Below are 20,383 nucleotides of genomic sequence, written 5' to 3' on the forward strand. Positions count from 1 at the left end.
AACATCCACTGAGACCATTTCTGTCAACAGCAGATGGCTCAGAAGATGCACGTGTCAGGTCTTTGATTTTTTTCTTCCTGTTTCTTAAGAACACGACTTTTAAATACTGTTCATTTGCTGTACATAGTCGAAGACTTGGCGTATCTATGGGCAGTGTGTCCTAAAAATAGAGAAAACTAGACAAGTGGAGGAAGAAAATACCGTTTTATGCCTGTCACACTTTAAGTTTAACATTTTTTATCGAATCACCTAAAGAAATGCAAACAAATGATATGTTTTGGGAACTGTCTGCTAGTAACAAAAGCCTCTTTTTAAGTTTGTTATGTGTAGATCGAATATTGCTTCATGTCTTGAGTTAGTGAGGCTAACTCAAGACTTTTGCACAGTACTTGATACTTCACTCATCTGAACTTTGGTGATTTTTTAAAACATTTGCTTTGCTTTATTTTTCTGTAGTGTTGTCTTCTTGTAACTGAGCACCATTGCAATGACCTCAAGTAGATGAGAACCAGCATCCATCAGTGAGGATTTATGATGCTGTTCCAGCTTTTTTCCTTTATCTGTTTCGCAAGCGTAAGGAAATCATGCATTGAAATCTCCACAGACAAAGGCTTTCTTTCACTTGTGTACTTTACAAGCCATTACTTAAATGGTATCAAATTAGCCTACATATTTCTTTCAGCAACATCTCTGGTAAATTATGGGGAAATCCCATATTTGTAAAATAAAACATCTCCTAAAACAACCCCCCCGATACCACTTAATTAAGAACATGTTTTCTGGCAGTCAGATGTGGTTCTGTGTCTCAATGCAGATTATGTTTTGGAGGAAAACTAAAGGGTTCTTCTGGGGGGGGAAAGGGTGTATACAAGTGTTATTACACAAAAAATGACCTCGAAAATGTGAGAATGTGGTGTCAAATGTAGCACTAAGAGCTCTAGGACAAAACAAGTCCAATGTCGGAGTCTTTAGTAAAGCTGTATTTGAACTCTTCAAGCTATTGCCTGTACCTGTTTTTGTGTACAGTACAGTGAACTGTATTCACAGACAGTGATTTCTGGAAGTGTTCCTGAGCCTGTGCAGATATTTCCATGATAGAATGACACCTGTTTTTAATGCAGTGTCGTTTTACAACCTGAATATCGCATGCATCCATATCGATTTTTGGTCTTGTCACTTGTGCACGGAGATTTCTCCAGGTTCTCTGAATCGTTGGATGACATCAGGCACCGTAGATGCTGAGATAGTCAAAGTCTTTGCAATTTTACATTGAGGAACATCATTCTGATTTTTGATTTTTTTGCAGATTGGTGAACCTCTGCCAATTTTTTACTTCTGAGAAACTCTGCCTCTCTAAGATGCTCGTTTTATTTGCAGTAATTTTGCTGCTCTGTTGCCAGATAACCAGATACTCTGCAAAATGTTCTTTCAACTGTTTTGTTTTTTAGTCCCACTTACTGTGTATGAAAAAAAAATGCAGGTTTTCAAAGAGAGTCAGTCCATTTCCACGGGATGTTCTTATTAATTTCACATGCCTGTACATGACCTGAGTATCCTGTCAATCAACACTTTGTAGCGGACTCGCAGCCCGGTAACCTTAGTGAGTAGCTACACGACCCATTTACATATAATTCATATTTGTTATTTTGAATATATGCAATGTCTTAATCAAATACTAGAAAGAAAATATGAATCAAACACACACACACACACACACACACACACACACACACACACACACACACACACACACACACACACACACACACACATTAACACAATTTAGCTCTCATGGAGACTGTGTTAAGTCAGTCATCCTGGTGTTTTCATTGGCATCCTGCTCTTCAGGTAAAGGATCGTACTGTCGTCTATAGAGCAGCCGTGTCACCATCGTCATGATGAACATCTCCATGATCAGCAGCTGCTGGCTCATCACTGCGAAAGCAGAATAAGGGCACAACGAAGCTCAGCTGTCACAGGGTTACTGGTAAAAAATAAGGATACTGATGCATGCTAAATATGATACAGTTAGATTGGGACTGCTTTTTTTCTCTTATTTTGGTTCTGTAAATTACCCACAGTGACTTTAGATGAAACAACTCAGATGCAGTTGAGGTGCAGAATTTCAGCTTTAATTCAGTGGGGGAACAAAAAGATTGCCTAAAAATGTGAGGAACTAGAGTATTTTTTAACACAATACCTTCATACCAGGGGCTCTAAAGTAATTGTACAAATTAAATAAGTGAAAATAAAATGTTTATTTTTAATGGTTTTGCTGACAATGACAGCCTGAAGTCTTGAGCTCATGGACATCACCAGATGCTGGGTTTCCTCCTTTTTATGCTCTACTAGGCCTTTACTGCAGTGGCTTTCAGTTGCTGTGTGTTTGTGAGCCTTTCTGTCCAAAGTTTAGTCTTCGACAAGTGAAATGGATGCTCAACCGAGTTAAGATCAGCTGACTGACTTGGCCATTCAAGAATACTCTACTTATTAGTGTGAATGCTTGAAAAGCATTCACAGTATTGTTATTCGAATCTTTATTAGTGTGAATGCTTGAAAAGCATTCACAGTATTGTTATTCGAATCTTTATTATTATTCTATTTTATTATTATTATCTATTCCGTACGTTTTTTGAAAGCCTACTCCTTCAAAACCGTTCAACTTAGAAAAACCATTCAAACACCGTTAGATTCCTATTCTTTTGGACAACACTGCTTCTATTTTTCATATTTTTAACATTTATATTTTTAATTTTATTCAACTTTATTCAACAAAAATTTATAATGTATTTCAATGGGGAGACCCTTCAAATCCTCATTCAACTTACTCATTTTTAAACTCTTACTACTTCCACATACATTGACATAGAGCCACCATTCAAACTTTAAAACGAAGACAAGACATTCAACTATTCAACTTGTATTTATCTTTTCAATATCTATTATACTTTTTCTTCAGTTCCAGTTTAAGTTTCATGATGTTTTTTCACCCGTTTCAGAGTTTATAATGGGTGTGTATGGGACGGAATGTTGGGGCTAGAGTGAGAGAGCTCAACTGCTAGAGTGAGAGGAGCAAAAAAATTAATCTTAAAATATTTTTTAAAACTGCTGCTGTGTCCACAGCGTTTGCTCTACAGCCACCATTTTACCCTCAAAACGTAGCCATCGTTGTCCTCTTTCATCCAATGTGTTTACTATTGTCCTAGGTGTTATGGTTCTTTCATAAATGTCACCAATGCACAGCCTCCTCCCTCCAACTCTTCCATAGACTCTAATGTTAAAATGGCTCAGAAGGTTCGTTTGAAAATCAGAAGAGCATGGTGTCTTTCCACTGTCACCACGTCCATATAATAAACTCCACAGGCATGAAAACTGAGAATTCAGTAGACTAGAAGCTGCTGTCGCTCACGGTGAAAGAATTTTGTCAATACGACTTTTACTTTTCATTTGGGAACGATTTGTTTCGGCCTGACTTTTCTGTTCATTTTAAGCAGCAAAAGTGAGGTGCATGTCTGTGTGCGTGTGTATGGAGCCATTGGGTGCGGTCACTATAGCAACCAGGCTCACACCTGCCTGCTTAACGAGCTCTGCCTGCCACTGTACCAAGATTCATCTTAAGCACTTCTCTTTCAACTGCTGCTGTGTCCACAGTGTTAAAGCCATCATTTTACCCTCAAAACGTCGCCATCGTTGTTCTCTTTCCAACATTTTGTCTTTCAAAGCTCAGAGATGTAAACTTTTTAAACTGTGTGGGTCCAAGTGGAGGGATCACATTTGAGTCATTCAGTGATTCAAAGAATATGACCTTTTAATATTCTTTCAGATGTTTTCTGACTCTAAATGTTCTTTTCTCATTTCTTAGGTTTTTCTAATTTACAATTAAAACATTTTCAGCTTTTTTCCAACTTCTTCTTCTGTGTAACCTTCAGCTTTTAGCAGTTCAGCACTTTTGTTTTCAGGTTAAATTCAGGTTGTTTTTTTTCATCTCATTCAAGATTTTTAACTTAAATTCAGTAATTAATTCATTTCAGTGCATACATTCAGATTCAAGCATTCACACTGCAGTTTCTTCAGAAAATGCACTTTCTAGTTATTATTATATATTCCGTACGTTTTTTGGCATCTAACTCCTTCAAAACCGTTCAACTTAGAAAAACCATTCAAACACCGTTAGATTCCTATTCTTTTGGACATGACTGCTTCTATTTTTCATATTTTTAACATTTATATTTTTAATTTTATTCAACTTTATTCAACAAAAATTTCCCATGTATTTCAATGGGGAGACCCTTCAAATTCTCATTCAACTTACTCATTTTTAAACTCTTACTACTTCCACATACATTGACATAGAGCCACCATTCAAACTTTAAAACGAAGACAAGACATTCAACTATTCAACTTGTATTTATCTTTTCAATATCTATTATACTTTTTCTTCAGTTCCAGTTTAAGTTTCATGATGTTTTTTCACCCGTTTCAGAGTTTATAATGGGTGTGTATGGGACGGAATGTTGGGGCTAGAGTGAGGCAGCTCAACTGCTAGAGTGAGAGGAGCAAAAAAATTAATCTTAAAATCTTTTTTAAAACTGCTGCTGTGTCCGCAGCGTTTGCTCTACAGGTATGATTTTACCCTCAAAACGTAGCCATCGCTGTCCTCTTTCATCCAATGTGTTTACTATTGTCCTAGGTGTTATGGTTCTTTCGTAAATGTCACCAATGCACAGCCTCCTCCCTCCAACTCTTCCATAGACTCTAATGTTAAAATGGCTCAGAAGGTTCGTTTGAAAATCAGAAGAGCATGGTGTCTTTACACTGTCACCACGTCCATATAATAAACTCCACAGGCATGAAAACTGAGAATTCAGTAGACTAGACATTGCTGTCACTCACGGTGAAAGAATTTTGTCAATACGACCTATACTTTTCATTTGGGAACGATTTGTTTCGGCCTGACTTTTCTGTTCATTTTAAGCAGCAAAAGTGAGGTGCATGTCTGTGTACGTGTGTATGGAGCCATTGGGTGCGGTCACTATAGCAACCAGGCTCACACCTGCCTGCTTAACGAGCTCTGCCTGCCACTGTACCAAGATTCATCTTAAACACTTCTCTTTCAACTGCTGCTGTGTCCACAGTGTTACAGCCATCATTTTACCCTCAAATTGTCGCCATTATTGTTCTCTTTCCAACACCGTATCTTTCAAAGCTCAGACATTTAAACTTTTTAAACTGTGTGGATCAAAGTGGAGGGATCACATTTGAGTCATTCAGTGATTCAAAGAATATGACCTTTTAATATTCATTCAGATGTTTTCTGACTCTAAATGTTCTTTTCTCATTTCTTAGGGTTTTCTAATTTACATTTAAAACATTTTCAGTTTTTTTCCAACTCCTTCTTCTGTGTAACCTTCAGCTTTTAGCAGTTCAGCACCTTTGTTTTCAGGTTAAATTCGGGTTTTTTTTTTTGTTTTTTTTAAATCTCATTCAATATTTTTAACTCAAAATTCAGCAATTAATTCATTTCAGTGCATACATTCAGATTCAAGCATTCACACTGCAGTTTCTTCAGAAAATGCACTTTCTAGTTTGCTTTAATAAAACTCCTGAGTTCCTTTGGCGAGTTTTGGGTTATTCTCCATCTGTATTTTGAAATGCCGCCCAATCAATTTTACTGCATTGAGCTGGATTTGAGCAGACAGTATGCCTCTGAACACTTCAGAACTTATGCTGCTTCTGTCCTGTGTCACGTCATCAATAAACACTAGTGTCTCAGTGCCACTGGCAGCCATGCACGACCAAGCCATCACACTTGCCTCCGCCGTGTGTTATAGATATTGTTTGCTTTGGATTCAGAGACATGAGGCGTTTTACGCTTCTCCTTGCTTTTTTCTTGCCATCATTCTGGTAGAGGTTGATTGTGGTTTCATCTGTCTAAAGAATGTTTTTCCAGAACTGTGCTGGCTTTTTGAGATGTTTTTTTAATTTTATTTTATTTTTTAGCAAAACCCAAATCTAGCCTTTCTATTCTTGAGGCTTATGAGTGGCTTGCAGCTCGCAGTGAACCCTCTGTATTTACTTTCATGCAGTCTTCTCTTTATAGTACACTTGGATATCGATGCGCCTACATCCTGGAGAGTGTTGTTCACTTGGTTGGCTGTTGTGAAGAGATTTCTCTTCACCATGGAAATGACTCTGATCATCCACCACTGTTGTCTTCTTTGGACGTCCAGGTCTTTTTACATTGTTGAGTTCACCAGTGCGTTCTTTCTTTCTCAGGATGCACCAAACTGTATGTACATTTTGCAACTCCAAATATTGCAGCAATTTCTCAGATGTTTTTTTTTTCTTCTGTTTTTGCAGCTTAAGGATGGCTTATTTCACCTGCATGGAGAGCTCCTTTGACCACATTTTGTCTGTTCACAGCAAAATCTTTCAAATGCAAGAACCACACCTTAAATCAACTCAAGTTCTTTTATCTGCTTAACTGATAATGACATATTCAAGAATTGCCCACACCTGCCCCAATAAATAGCCTTTGAATTAATAGTCCAATTACATTTGGTCGCTTTAAAAAGAAGATGGCATATGCTAAGGAGCTGGAATACCTAAACCCTACCTCCAGTTTGAATGTGGATACCCGCAAATGAAAGGAGTTTACACATTATGTCCAAGTATATTATTTAACTATGATCGAAATGTGTTTCAGTAAACACATACAAAAATAAAACTTGTGTCAGTGTCCAAATATATATGGAACTGTAAATATGTGGATGATTGGTCTGACTGGATAGATGGATGTAAACTCACTGTATCCTCTGATAGATGAGGGGAAAGGTGGAGAGCAGGCGATGATGCCATTCATGCCCAAGATGTTGATAATAGCTGTCTGCAGCTGGGTAAGAATCAGGAGCAGCTAACGACACAAATGAAAACATATAAGGACTAATTGTAGTTGCAGCTTGTGTTATCCTGGTAAAACAGTCTTTCAAATCTGTTATTAGTCTTTATCCAAAAAGTGTGCACATGTGCTTGATCAGTGTCTTACCTGATACATGGCGTATTTCGGGACGATCTTTATTGTTCGCAGGGTGTTCTTCAGGTGTATAAACGTGATGCCAACAGGCCACAAACCTGTGATTGTCAAGACGCCTACAAAACAGTTGATCCATATTGCATCTCCTGTAGCACTTGCCTGCAACAACAACACACACACACACACACACACACACACACACACACACACACACACACACACACACACATTTTATATAAAAATGGTCAAAACAGAGCTTGGCCATTGTCTTTAACATATGAATATGGTGATTTATCTTTTTCATACAAAATTGGAGTTATAATATTGGTTTAACAGTACTATAAGCAGAGCTTTGTCAGCTGACATGAGAAATGTCATGTAATTAATATATCCTTAGTATCCTTATTTTCTTATTATATTGTTTTATGTACTTTAATAATGAAAGTTTGTAGAGCAAGACCACTTTTGACTCATAAACTAAGTGCTCAGCCAGACTGAAAACAGGAAGTGTAGAGCTGTACAGTATATTAATGAATACAGGAAACCAGACAGAAAAGAGGAACTTTGCCATATAAGCAATGGTTGTATTGAAACTGTGAAGTGTAAAGTACCATAATAATACCTATATGAGACACAGTTTATGATTCTAATGTGAGAGATCCTGCAACTGGCGTTTGGGCTGCGCAGGGGTCTCTCTCTTCCGGAAGATGATTGAATAAAAAGAAATATAAATGTTTTAACACACTATGAATCGGTTTTCTCTGTTCTATCATGGGGACAAAAGAATCAGGGTTTAATAGAAACTAACAACAAAAATACAGAAATGAAAACGGCTTTATCAGGATTTCAGGGTAGTTTCAATTACATTTTACTGTCACTGGGCACTTTATTAGGAATACCAGTTCAACTGGTTACGTTGGGAGAGTTTAAATCCATCTTAACGGAACGAGAGAATAATTCTTTTAGTTAGTGTGATTGTTTTTAATGTCGCTCTTACTTAATTTGTTATTGTATATTTTTCACATGTCTGTACAGGATATTATGGTAAATGGTCTGCATTTGTATAGCGCTTTACTCAGTCCCTAAGGACCCCAAAGCGCTTTACACTACATTCAGTCATTCACCCATTCACACAAACATTCACACACTGGTGATGGCAAGCTACGTTGTAGCCACAGCTGCCCTGGGGCGCACTGACAGAGGCGAGGCCACCGGGCCCTCTGACCACCACCAGTAGGCAAACATGGGGTTAGTATCTTGCCCAAGGATATTTGGCATGCAGCAAGGAGGCAGCCTGGGATCGAACCACCGATCTTCTGATTAGTGGCTGACCTGCTCTGCCACCTGAGCTACAGCCATAATGAGCTATAATATACATATTATATTGTATAAGGACTAATAATAATTATGGGGATGTTCCTAAACACAAATGTTTAATTGGCCAATTACATCGCAGCAACTCAACTGCTATTGCACCTAGGCATGTAGACATGGACCAGATGACCTACTGAAGTTCGAGCATCAGAGTGAGGAAAAAAGACGATTTGCATAACTTTGAATGTGGCATGGTTGTTGGTGCCAGACGCCCTGATCTGAAACTGCTGATCTTCTGGGATTTTCTCACACTAGGGTTTATAAAGAATAATATCTTGTCTGTTCCCTGGGTTAAAATGCCTGGTTGATGCCTAGGTTTGGTAGTGAATTGCTTTGAATGGAAAGAAAGGCATCAGTAATTCAAAAGTGATACTTTTGTAATTCACACAGGCTCACCAAAATTGGACAATAGAAGATTGGAAATATGCTCTTTGGTCTGATAAGTCTCAATTCTGCTCTGAGATTTGGACAGTAGGGTCAGAATTTGGTATGAAAGACTGGATTCACCCAGTTCAGGCTGCTGGTGTAATGGTGTGGGAGATGTTTTCATGGCTGTCTTTGGGCCTCTTTGTACTAAATTCTACTAAATTGAGTATTGTTTAAACACCACAGCCTATCTGAGTATTGTTGCTGACTGTGTCCATCCCTTTATGACCAGTGTACCCATCCTGTAACGGCTGCTTTCAGCAAGATAACACACCATGCCACAAAGCTCAAATCATCTGAAACTGCTTTTTTGGACACAACAATGAGTTTGCTGTCCTCAAACACCCTCCACAATCACCAGATCTTAATGCAACAGAGCATCTTTGAGATGCAGTGGAACGGTAGATTGATATCATGGACGTGCAGCCAACAAATCTGCAGATGCTAACTGTGATAGAATCATGTGGATATGGGCAAAAATCTCACAGGAATGTTTCCAGGAGCGTGTTGAGGGCTGTGCATGAGTATAAATGGACATGAGTAACTTGAGTTTACACACGGCTTAAAAGAATTAAATGAACTATTTTTAATCAGAGGATAGCATTAAGTCAGTTAAAATACTGGGACACTGATCTGATCGTTTATGTAGCAGTTTTGGCTGCTTTGGTGTTCATGAAATGACAGTAACAGCAGGTGCACAAGAGATGAAACAATGAGACAACCACCAAGACAGGACTGCTTTTACAGATGGCGACCACTGAAAGATTTTCACTAGATTTTGCATTTGGCTAGGGTCAGTATGAGGGTATACCTGGACACTGCATAGGTTGCACAGGTAGTCCAAGTCCTCCAGGAGAGCACATCAGCATGTAGCAGAAGGTTTGCTATGTTTCAACAGCGTGCTCCTGGAATTTACATGTACATCTCTCCTAAAGTAATTTTGCAGGGTCAAAGAAAGTCCTTAACCCATCAGCAGGACTGGTATGTGCTCCTTTCTGCAAAGAGGAGCAAGATGAGCACTGCCAGAGCCCTACAAGATGACCTCCGTCAGGCCATTGTCGTAATTGTCTATGACCAAAAAATCAGTAGCAGACTTCATGAGGGTGGCCCGTGGACAGGATGTCCTTTGGGCCCTGTGCTCACTGCCCAGCGCCATTGAGCCTGATTGAGTTTGCAATAGAATAAGAGAATTGGCAGGTCCATCTCTGTTGCCCTGTGCTTTTCACAGATGAGAGCAGGGTTACCCTGAGCACATGTGACAGATGTGAAAGAGTTTGGAGAAGTTATGGAGAACGTTATGGTGCCTGTAACATCGTTCAGCATGATCGGTTTGGCAGTGGGTCAGTGATGGTCTGCAAAAGCATATCCATGGAGGGACGCACAGATCTCTACAGGTTAGACAACGGCCCCCTAACGTCCATTATCGGAGTGAAATCCTTGGACCCACTGTCAGACCCTAAGCTGGTGCAGTGGGTCCTGGATTCCTCCTGGTGTACGACAATGCCTGGCCTTATGTAGCAATAGTACATTATGTTTCGGTCTAAACGACGCCTCCAGGTCCCAGCTGAAGCTGTGCAGGAGCTCAGTGATACTCTGGTCCAGATTTAGGAAGTAGATTCTCCAGAGCACCATCTTTCATCTCATTAGGAGCATGCCCCAATTAAAACAAAAATCCAAAAATCTAAACTAGATGTTCAGGCATGTATACAAACTCGTGGGGGCCATTCAGACAACTGAGTACCATATTAAGTTGTTGCTTTAAAATTTGTGGGAAATCTGATGCATAATTTTTTTAATGGTGTCTTTGAATTATGTCCCTGATGGGGCAATAATTTGATTTCTTCTATTTCTGTTTCAGAAGCCAAATTTTAATGAACCGTTAACGCAGCCCTGCTCTACACCATATAGGATTCTAGTTGCCCAACAGTCCTTCTTTCCTGTATTTTCTATTTCATGATGTGCCAGATGTTTTCCGTTAGTGAAAGGTTTGGGCCTGCAGACAGGCCAGTTCAACACCTGGACTTTTTTATTATAAAGCCATCTGTTGTAATAGCTGCAGTATGCAGTATCTTGCTGAAATATTCAAAGCCTTCCCTGAAAAATACATCTGGATGAGAGTATATGTGTCTTTAAAACCTTTATATGTTTTTCAGCACTGCTGGCGCCTTACCAGATGTGCAAGTTGCCAATTCTACAGGAACTAATGTAACCCCATCCTATCAATGATGAAGGAATTTGAACTGAACACTGATAACAAGCTGGATGGTTCCTCTCCTCTTTAGTCCAGAGAATGTGGCGTCTATATTCCCCCCCCCCCCAAAAAAAAACACTTGAATTTTCCAGCCTTTTGTTGCCTCTGTCCCAAATTGTTGGAGACGTGTTGCTGCCACCACATTCAAAATGAGATGATTTTTTTTTTCTAAAATGGTACGGTTAAGAAATTTGATGTCTTTTAAAAATATTCTATTGTGAATATTAAATTTGTTTGTGAGATTTTAAAATCTTTACACAGCACCCCAACTGTTTCAGAATTGGGTTTGTATTTGGAGAGATAGTTGTTTACATTTCTGTGCTTTCAACTCACATCCTTCACATGGTAGTTGTCGTTGGTGTAGAGAACAATGGAAAAGATGGTGAAGGCAGTCTTCAGGACGGCAAACTGGATGGAGCCAAGTTTGAGCAGGAAGAGAGAGCGTCTGGAGACGAAACAGAGGAAACCATTTCATTATCTGCGGATGACCCGGAATAATCTAACCTCTGATTTACAGTAAAAAACACAAAAAGTTCATTGTGCAGTTCCACTGTACCTGCCCTCGAACATTACTTCAGGATGTCTGGAGCAATAAAGAGTGGATCTGGACACATCTCTGTGTGCTGCTGGCATGTCAAGATTTGACTGCGGTTAGCAACCAAAACAACATTGTGCTTCTGAGGTGCATTAGTGGGGGTTTTTTAAACATAAAAACGGGGCACAGTATAAGTAGCTGAGCATGCCCTGGCTTGATTGTCATCATCTTGCAATGCAGAATGAAGGCTTTAAAAGGATTTTTTGTTAACTTTGCACATTTGCCTGTCACTGCCTGGCAACAGTGTGGCCTCATTCCAAGAAACTACGTGGGAAGAAGATAATGCTTGTGTGGCCAAATATGTGGCATGTTCACCCTTTTTCTTATTTGTTTAGACCCCTTGGTCTTTTTGATCTTTGGCCTGGAATCTATCCTTTCTATACACTGAAACTACAATCAAGTTCATATTAGCAGAACTGGGAGCGAACATTTCTATCGCCATTAACTGTGAACTTTAATTGCAGCGGCTGTTCTGTCTGGTCATCATCTTTAGGCTTCAAAAGTAATGCGTTCATAGATCGGCACTTCTCTAAGGGATGAAACTGAACTGGGACGCCAGGTCAGCTCTGTTCAGATAATGCATTCTGCAGACAGACAGACAAACCAGTGTGCGACTCCTGTATCTGATTAAAATGGCCAAATCAGAAAGTCCATTGCAACACATGGTGCCACTTGGCTTTTTTCTGCAAAACAGGGGGGTGATATGTCTGTTCTGTAAATGCTGCCCCACCCCGAACAAGTTGAATGACCAGTAGTGTAACCTGGATTCTGAGAACCAGACTGAAGCTCTAGTGTGAATTCAATGCTCTATGCAAAGAGGCTCTGTGTTTGTGTAATGTTTGAACGGGGGTGCAAACTACTTCAAAGCCACCCGCCATGGTCTGTGCTTCATTAGCATTCCAGGTTGTTGCCATCTGCCTGTTCTCGAGCAATTGCCCAATATCAAAGCATCGGTGGAAACATATTTGGAAACTGACCACCCTTCGCTGGAACTATTAAATGTGGACAGTAAATAAATAGAAACTACGGCGCAGGTGAACGCGCCATTTCAAGGCTATTCTTCCTTATACGTAAAACTTCAATAAAATAAGCCTGGACTACAAGCAAACACGAGAGCTCATGCTTGATTGCACTGGCAAAATTGCTTTCAGATCTCTCTGACTGCTTTCAGAGAACTTTTGCGGATGTTGACATGCTCCTTTAAAAGCCAAACTTAGCCATGAGGTTTAATCTAGTTTATTTAATCTGGTGTTTATAGCCTTAAAGCCCCCTCCGCCCCTACCTACCAAGGAGGAAAAAAATCTACCAAAGAAAAAGGCTCTTTTGCCAAGAATAACAAAAAACCAAGCTCGGAAGACGTCCATCATCATCATCATCAGCTTTAGTGACTATTCTGAAGATCTGCATCTGCTGAGTGCTCTCCAGAAGTTAGTCATTTGCGTTTTAAAAAACAAGTAGATTTGCTTTCAGCTTACACGACAGAAAACTAAAGCAGAAAAGTGACGGTGTCACTTGTGGATTTACCGTGTGATGGCCACCTCTGGCAGGCAACAGCAGCAACAGCAACAAGGCCCCGTGCTGATCTTCAGTTTATATTTTCCTCCACGCTTCAGAAACGCCTCGTCGCCACCCAACTCTTCCACCATCAGGATCAGGAACTTGAACACCACGATGGCAAAGTAACTACGGTGAAAGAGAGGCAGGTAAATGGAAGAGTAGTAGAAAAGTAAATGACACGTCACACAGTACTTAACAGCACTCCTGTTTTCAGTTTTTCTGTAGGTTCTGAGGTTCAGGTTTCACTATTATCTTTCACAGCAGGACTCTGCTGGTCAGAGAGACACACAGCACAGTGGGAAACGGAGGGTGAGTAAAAGAGAAGGGACGAGTGGGGAAAAGAAATAAAAACCCACCAGCCAGAGAACATATCAGTAAACAGGGTAGCTCTGGGGAACCACATCCCCAGACATGACATGGTGCCAATCGCCTGAAAAAATGAGACAAGCGTCAATTAAAGATCCAGGTATACGTTTGTGTCATCTGTTTCTTTTCTGCAAACTGTTCTCACCGGTGCTGCTCCATTCACCCAGATGATGAGACTCTTCTTATTGGCAGGTACTTTCCTATAGATGTAGATACATTCCTCTAAGAAGACCAGCAAAGAAACTGTTGCCATGAAGGTCAAGATGCCATACAGGATGTAGTCAAAGACACCAAACCCTGAAATTAACAAAGGAAAAGGAAAATAAATTTGCTTTCATTAAATCTGAGATGGTCGATGTGATCTTCGTCAGCTGAACTATGGACACGCACACACTGATAAGCACTCACTTATATCCCCGTGTGATGTCTGTGTTGTGTGCGTAAGGTCGGGGGACGGGTTCGTTCCACTGCAGGGCAACCTGTCACTGCATGTGGCGAATAAAATGTAAACTTGATTCTCCTCATGGGTATTGTTGCTGATATATTTTTACCATTTGCTCAAAATACTACCTGCAGCTGAAAATGTTATGTCAAAGTGCAGAGCCAGCAAAGTGTTACCCTGATATGGCAACATGAGAAGCTAAGTGCTCGCATGCTGTTTAGAGGAAAAAGTCCAATTAGGTTTGATCCTGTAAACCACAAGAGCCCTCTGATGTCAAAGAGATCAGTCAAGTGTGACTGCTGCCCAAAGTCTCCTCCAGGATGTCCCGAAGGTTCTCAGTGGGCCGAAGAGAAACGTGATATTTCATGTTCCCTAAATCACTCTTGCACAATTTGAGCCCAGTGAACTCTGGCTTTGTCTGAATCTAAATATGCCTGTGCCTGTTTGATTCAGTATATTCATATTGTCAACTGAGCTCAGTTTTTTGGCCTTATTACACCGATGAACCAAGACCCGACCAGCTGACGCAGCCCCAGATCACAGCATCACCCACTGCACTGCTCAGGCTTGTTCGGTAGACACCAGGCATGACAGCTGAGTATTGCTTCATCAGCTCTCCTCTGACACTGATGCTCCCATCACTTTAATCTTTATCAGACTACATGATCTTCTCACATCACTCCAGATGCCAACCTTTATGCTCAGTAAGGCTTTTTTTTTCAAGCCTCACTGATAAGTACTTTTCTTAAGGCTCACAGCTGTTTAATCCCAGTTTGTTGAGTTTTCTTCATATTGTATATTGAAATGCTCTCATTTTCATAAATGTGAGCTCAAATGTGAGCTCTACAGTTGATTTCTAGATGTTTGGTCACCGCTATCTTTCCTAGTTTTAATAGTGTGTCAGAGAGTTAACCCAGTTTTAGTAGTTTCAGCAATCTTGGGCGTTTTCTTTGCTTGACACAGGCCAACATTTTGACTCTTCTGAAAATGATAAACATCTTTTACCGCGACCACAGGATATGCCTACTGACACAGATGTTGAAGAAATGAGAACTCAGTGCTGAATTCAGCTGTTGTGAGGTGAATCATTGCTGCAGTAACTGTCCAGTGGAAGGCTCTTATCTGTTTGCTTAGTTAAATCCTGGCAATGGGGGGTTTAATGGGGGAGTGTATTACTAGGTTAATATATTTGTGGGCTTCTGTTAAAATGATTCAACAACCATTCAAATAAACTAAAGCCAAATACTGCCAGATCAAACCAAGCTCCTGTGGCTTTGCCCACTGTTAGGCTGTTGATATTCATCTTTGTGCTAGCAGAACTTACTTTGTAGTCAATAAACATAAGTGCCATCACAGACGTAAAATGAAACAGCAGTAGGTAAGCTTCTTGTAAGTTGGTTAATGATTCTGAAACAAGGTGCCATGCATGTGGGCAGGATTATGCACAGTGGAAAGTAGCAATGCGGGGCAAAGTGTAAGTTGCAGAAACATCCACAGCAGCTGGAAACCAGCAGCTAGAAAGTGTAATTACGGCTGAATTGTTCAAACTGTTTTTTCACAGAAAGAACAGTGTGTGATAAGAAATCTGCAATCCGGTTTGTGTCTGAACAAGAATGGGAGGAAGGGCTGAGTAAAAGTTCCGGCATGCTGATATAATTAAGACGATTCTCGTAATATGTGTCATTTCTTCTCTGTTCATGGTTTTGAGCGCACAGGATAGACAAGAGACATTCGTTCGTTTATTTGTTTGCGATGAGGCAGACAGTGACTGAAATCTGGAGCCTATAAATCACAAATTCTAGCGGTATTTTAAGTGTTCTCTTTGACCACTCAAGCTACCATACGATGAGCCAGATATGCATGGGGCACCGTCTGGGTAATTCAGCAAAGTGGTGACGAGGCCACACGGTTTTACGCTCTCCTGCAGTGGATAATCAATCCTTGATTTTTGGGGCTTATTTTTGAGAATTAATTTAAACAACAACAACAACAACAACAACAACAACAACAACAACAACAACAACAACAACAACAACAACAACAACAACAACAACAACAACATTACCCACTGGCCAATCATCTGGTTTCATTTTCTAACGTAATATTACACATCTTTGTAGCACATTTGCTGACTGAGACATGCAGTCTGAAGGACATTTATCTCAGCGCTACAAAAAATAAAAATTTGAAGTTTCAACAAAAAGGATGCAGCAATAATTTAGCGTAGAATCGAAGGTTAATTCATAAAAATAATTAAGGAAAATGCGCTTAGTATAAACTGAATATATATCAGGTAAATTTAAATGTAACTAGATCCCATTAAATGTAATAGTTAACACTGTTCTTATGTAAGCAAACCACAAAGAAGATTTACACGTAAATATTTAGTTAAAGTCAGAAATTTGGGCAAAATATTGTTTATTTTAGTGTGTCTCGTTGCTGATCATGTGTAGCAGTGCGCATGATCCAAAACAGACATTAAACACATTAAAATAATAAACACGTTTTTCAAAAAAGAATTTTTTTTTTTAAAAATCAAGAAAAAGAAAAGAAAAGAAAAAAAACGCCCTCGGGCCAAATGGAAGCCATCCACAGAATAAAACTGAAAGTGTAAACATGGCTCACACTTTCACGCTCTTATTATTGGGATATTGTTATTACAATAACAATATTAACTCCACATCTGTAGAAAGTTTTAGGGGGAATACAGTTTACCTTTGCTGTGCGGTTTGTCTAATTGTTCGCAGATGGGTTACAGTAATGTAAAGCGAATGAGGGGGAGTCTGTAACTGTACTAAAAGATCACTTGCTGTACACTTCAGTGGTAGGGAAAAAACCGAGCAGATGTTGGCTCTGAGACAGCGTCAAACTGAGCTTAAATAGTTTGCTGGGAGGGGGGCACGAGCAAGATACCATAAAACACGTATATGTTATCGTCTGTGTATTCCAACACAGTATTAATATGTAATTCTCGCCAAATCTATATATTATATTATATTATATTATATTATATTATATTATATTATATTATATTATATTATATTATATTATATTTTGTTTTATTTCATATGTCTGAAAAATCTTCACTTCAAAGTAGTGACCATCGTGCTGCAAAGGGGCAGCAACATAGTGTGGTTCAAAGACTTCCAGGAATCCCATTAAGTCCTAATGAAGTACAACCAGCAGTTTAGTTTCTCTGCTCCGCCACCGTTGCCAGGGCACTGCGACCCAGTGGTGCACAAAAACCCTCCCACCAATTAAAATTCCCGTGGATCTACTCTTGCTGCTCGTAGGGAGCTCTTGGGGGGGAACCGTGAAAACGGGCAAATCTGCCGTGCGGAACCCGCTTTACTCACTGCGGATGACATCCATGGCGAAAGGAGCGTCCTCCGTTTGACATATCGGGTCAGAGATAGGGAAGGATCTATTGCTCATGTTGGCTCCTGTCGGTGCCTTCTCGGTCCCCTTTCCATCCATGGACGCTCGATGCGTAAAAGTCCGAAGTGGCTTCTCCTGAGAGTCTCCTCAAACTTTTTAAAAGGGCATATCTGCTTCTCAGATACCCTGCAACACTCAGTCAGTGCAACTGGACCCCGCCTCCTTTGAATAACCGACAAGGGTGAGCTGTCTGCATCTGACGGGGAACTTACGCACAAAGGATGACTTTAAAGTAGTCCCTCATTAAGAGACTCTTGCTTCCTTTGAATTGGTGCAATATTGATTTGCTCACCGTTTAGATAACACTGAGCTGATATGTGATTCCTGTTTGTGCCACTCGTTAGAATCAGGTGGCAATCTGGTTAACATATTCTGATTTGGATAGTGGTAGTTTGTGACCCCTTTTGTAAATGCTGCTCACTTTAAACTTGTCCTGCGTCGTTGAACGCAAAAGCAGCCGTTCTCCTCTCCTGTTCATTATGACACACTCACATATATAAGGTGGAATCTGATAGAGGGTTAGCTATACTCACTTCACTGTTACTGTCAACTCTTCACAGATGAGGATTTGAGCTAAGTGGGAACATCTTTTATAATTTACTACAAAACAGTACCAAGGCAGTGGAGTTTAGGACGGAGGAGGAGGGGCAGTTTGACAACATCAGGGCTGCATGTGTATGTGGTGTCGGTGGTGGATTTCTTTGGGATTTCTTTGGACTGAGGCGCCTACAAAGCACACACATCTTTCTGCTTTCACTTTTTTTGCAATACTTTTGAGCAGCACTCAAAAGGCTGTTAAATATTTGAGACCACCCAGGTGGGTTTACAGCATCTGAACAGCACCAAATACAACTACAATGATAGGACGCCTCACTGGATATCTGGTTTGTTTGTTTTTTGGTTCAGGTAAACCTTGTCTTTTCGCGAGGTTGGATCCTTTCTTTTTGTTTACACCAAGACTAAACCCCTTTATCCTTGAGTTTCATGTACAGACCCGTCACAGGAATGATTAACAGAGATGGCTGAGGGGCACAAAAACAGGGACACATCTCACATCAGATGATTTACACAAGTACACATCTTTCACTGTACAAAAAAAGGATGATATAACACATCATTTTCTGACCTCATATTAACTCATTCACTGCCATTGACGTCTATAGCCGTCAATGGCAGTGAATGAGTTAATGGGTTTAACTCATTCACTGCCAATGGCTGGCAGTGAATGAGTTAACACTGAGTCATTTTAACCAAGCCTGTGCAACTCTCTTGGCTCTCAAGGCTCACCTTGTTTGCTACAGACTGACTCTTTAGAACTGATTTGCCCTGACTAGCCTGCATTTGGGTAATTGATCGAAAACGTCAACACTCTACAGCCTTCAACCCTGACACAGTTTTACAGGTTTGAACAGATTTCTCTTCACACCTGCAATCTTGTTACAGCCAGTGATTCACAAAATAGGCGAAAAATCACTGATTTGAGCAATTTCGCATCTAGAAGCCAGAAATTTAGGTTAAAGTTCATTTGGGTTCAACCTTAAATTTAGCTGATAAATTTCAAATAAAACTGTCAATTGGTTGCATCTAATTTCCTGCTGGCTGGCTTTGTTTGTAGAGCCTGATGTCACCATCCAGTCAACACCATCACTGTTTAATGCCTTTCCCATGAATGGATAAGCCACACAGTGGTCTTTAGTGAAACTGTGGCTGCCTTTGCTTTTCATACTTTCCCCCCCCTCTTTTACAAGCAAATACTGTTTTCTTTCCCTGGAAAAGTGACTCAGACTTTACACTCACATTACAGATGAGAGTAGAAAACGGGCGAAAACCAAAAGTTCTTCTGTTTTTATTGTGTTGAAATTCTTTCTTTTCCTCTTTTTTGAACTGTTTGGATTTTGTTTACGTTTTTTTCTTTTTTACTACATTTTGCTCCAGTAGCTGCTTAAACTGACCCGTGAAATAGACACACACTCTTCTGTCTTCGTGTGCCAACGCTTTGATTTGCGGACAAGCGCAGCAAGCAATTTTACAGAGAAAGTGTCCGTGAAAGACACGAGAATGAGCAAACAACAACCTCATCACCAGAGGTGAAGGGCCTGGGTGTCACAGAGATAGCAAAGGTCAATGCTCAACAGGGTTTCTGAATCTAAGTCCACAACGAGTGTTTACTCTTTCTAATCACTTCTGACAGCACATGGCTAAACACACATACCCATTCAATGTGCACACTGTAGCTTTGATAGAAAAACTTAGAACTTTTTTTGTCATTGTACAGTTGCTTGCACAGCGATATTAGCAAGACCACAAAAGTGCAAAAGTACAGAAATCAATATACACAGAGGAAAAGCAACATAAGTACAACACTATATAATGCATAGTGCATGTTTAATATATAAGCAGTATATTAAATGCCCGACCAGAGAGGAGAGGACATTAGACCACTGTTACAGCACGATCAGCGGGGCCTATCGTGCGGTGCTCCGCGCTTCACTCGGACTTTCTGACCACGTCATGATCCACCTAATCCCCGCGTACAGACAGAGGCTGAAGCTCTCCAAACCTGTCGTGAGGACTAAAAAACTGTGGAGCAACGAGGCTGTGGAGGAGCTTCGCACGTGTTTGGAGACCACAGACTGGGACACATTGACGGCTGCTTCTAACAGCTTGGACGAGTTTACGGACACTGTCACCTCCTATATCCACTTCTGTGAGGACAGCATTGTGCCATCACGCACCAGGGTGAGTTATAACAATGACAAACCCTGGTTTACTCCTAAACTCAAAAAGCTGTGGCTGGAAAAGAGAAAGGCGTTCAGAAGCGGAGACAGGGACTGCTACAGAGAGGCCAAGTACAGGTTCACTAAAGAAGTGGACATTGCTAAACATCAGCACTCTGAGAAG

At 40.3% G+C, this 20,383-nt stretch overlaps 1 protein-coding gene across 1 annotated transcript; it reads right to left on the reverse strand.

Moving 5' to 3' along the window:
* Positions 1–959: 959 nt before the first annotated feature.
* Positions 960–17,634, reverse strand: slc51a (solute carrier family 51 member A). Its single transcript, XM_004546581.6, has 8 exons — positions 17,401–17,634; positions 13,748–13,899; positions 13,593–13,666; positions 13,204–13,362; positions 11,418–11,529; positions 7,046–7,192; positions 6,808–6,913; positions 960–1,935 (listed from the first exon to the last, which is right to left on the reverse strand). Exons 1-8 carry the CDS (start codon positions 17,519–17,521, stop codon positions 1,790–1,792), a joined length of 1,017 nt encoding a protein of 338 aa, XP_004546638.2. The 5' UTR covers positions 17,522–17,634; the 3' UTR covers positions 960–1,789.
* Between the last annotated feature and the right edge of the window lie 2,749 nt (positions 17,635–20,383).

The sequence above is a fragment of the Maylandia zebra genome, linkage group LG9 (assembly GCF_041146795.1).
Source record: "Maylandia zebra isolate NMK-2024a linkage group LG9, Mzebra_GT3a, whole genome shotgun sequence".
NCBI classification, from domain to species: Eukaryota; Metazoa; Chordata; class Actinopteri; order Cichliformes; family Cichlidae; genus Maylandia; species Maylandia zebra.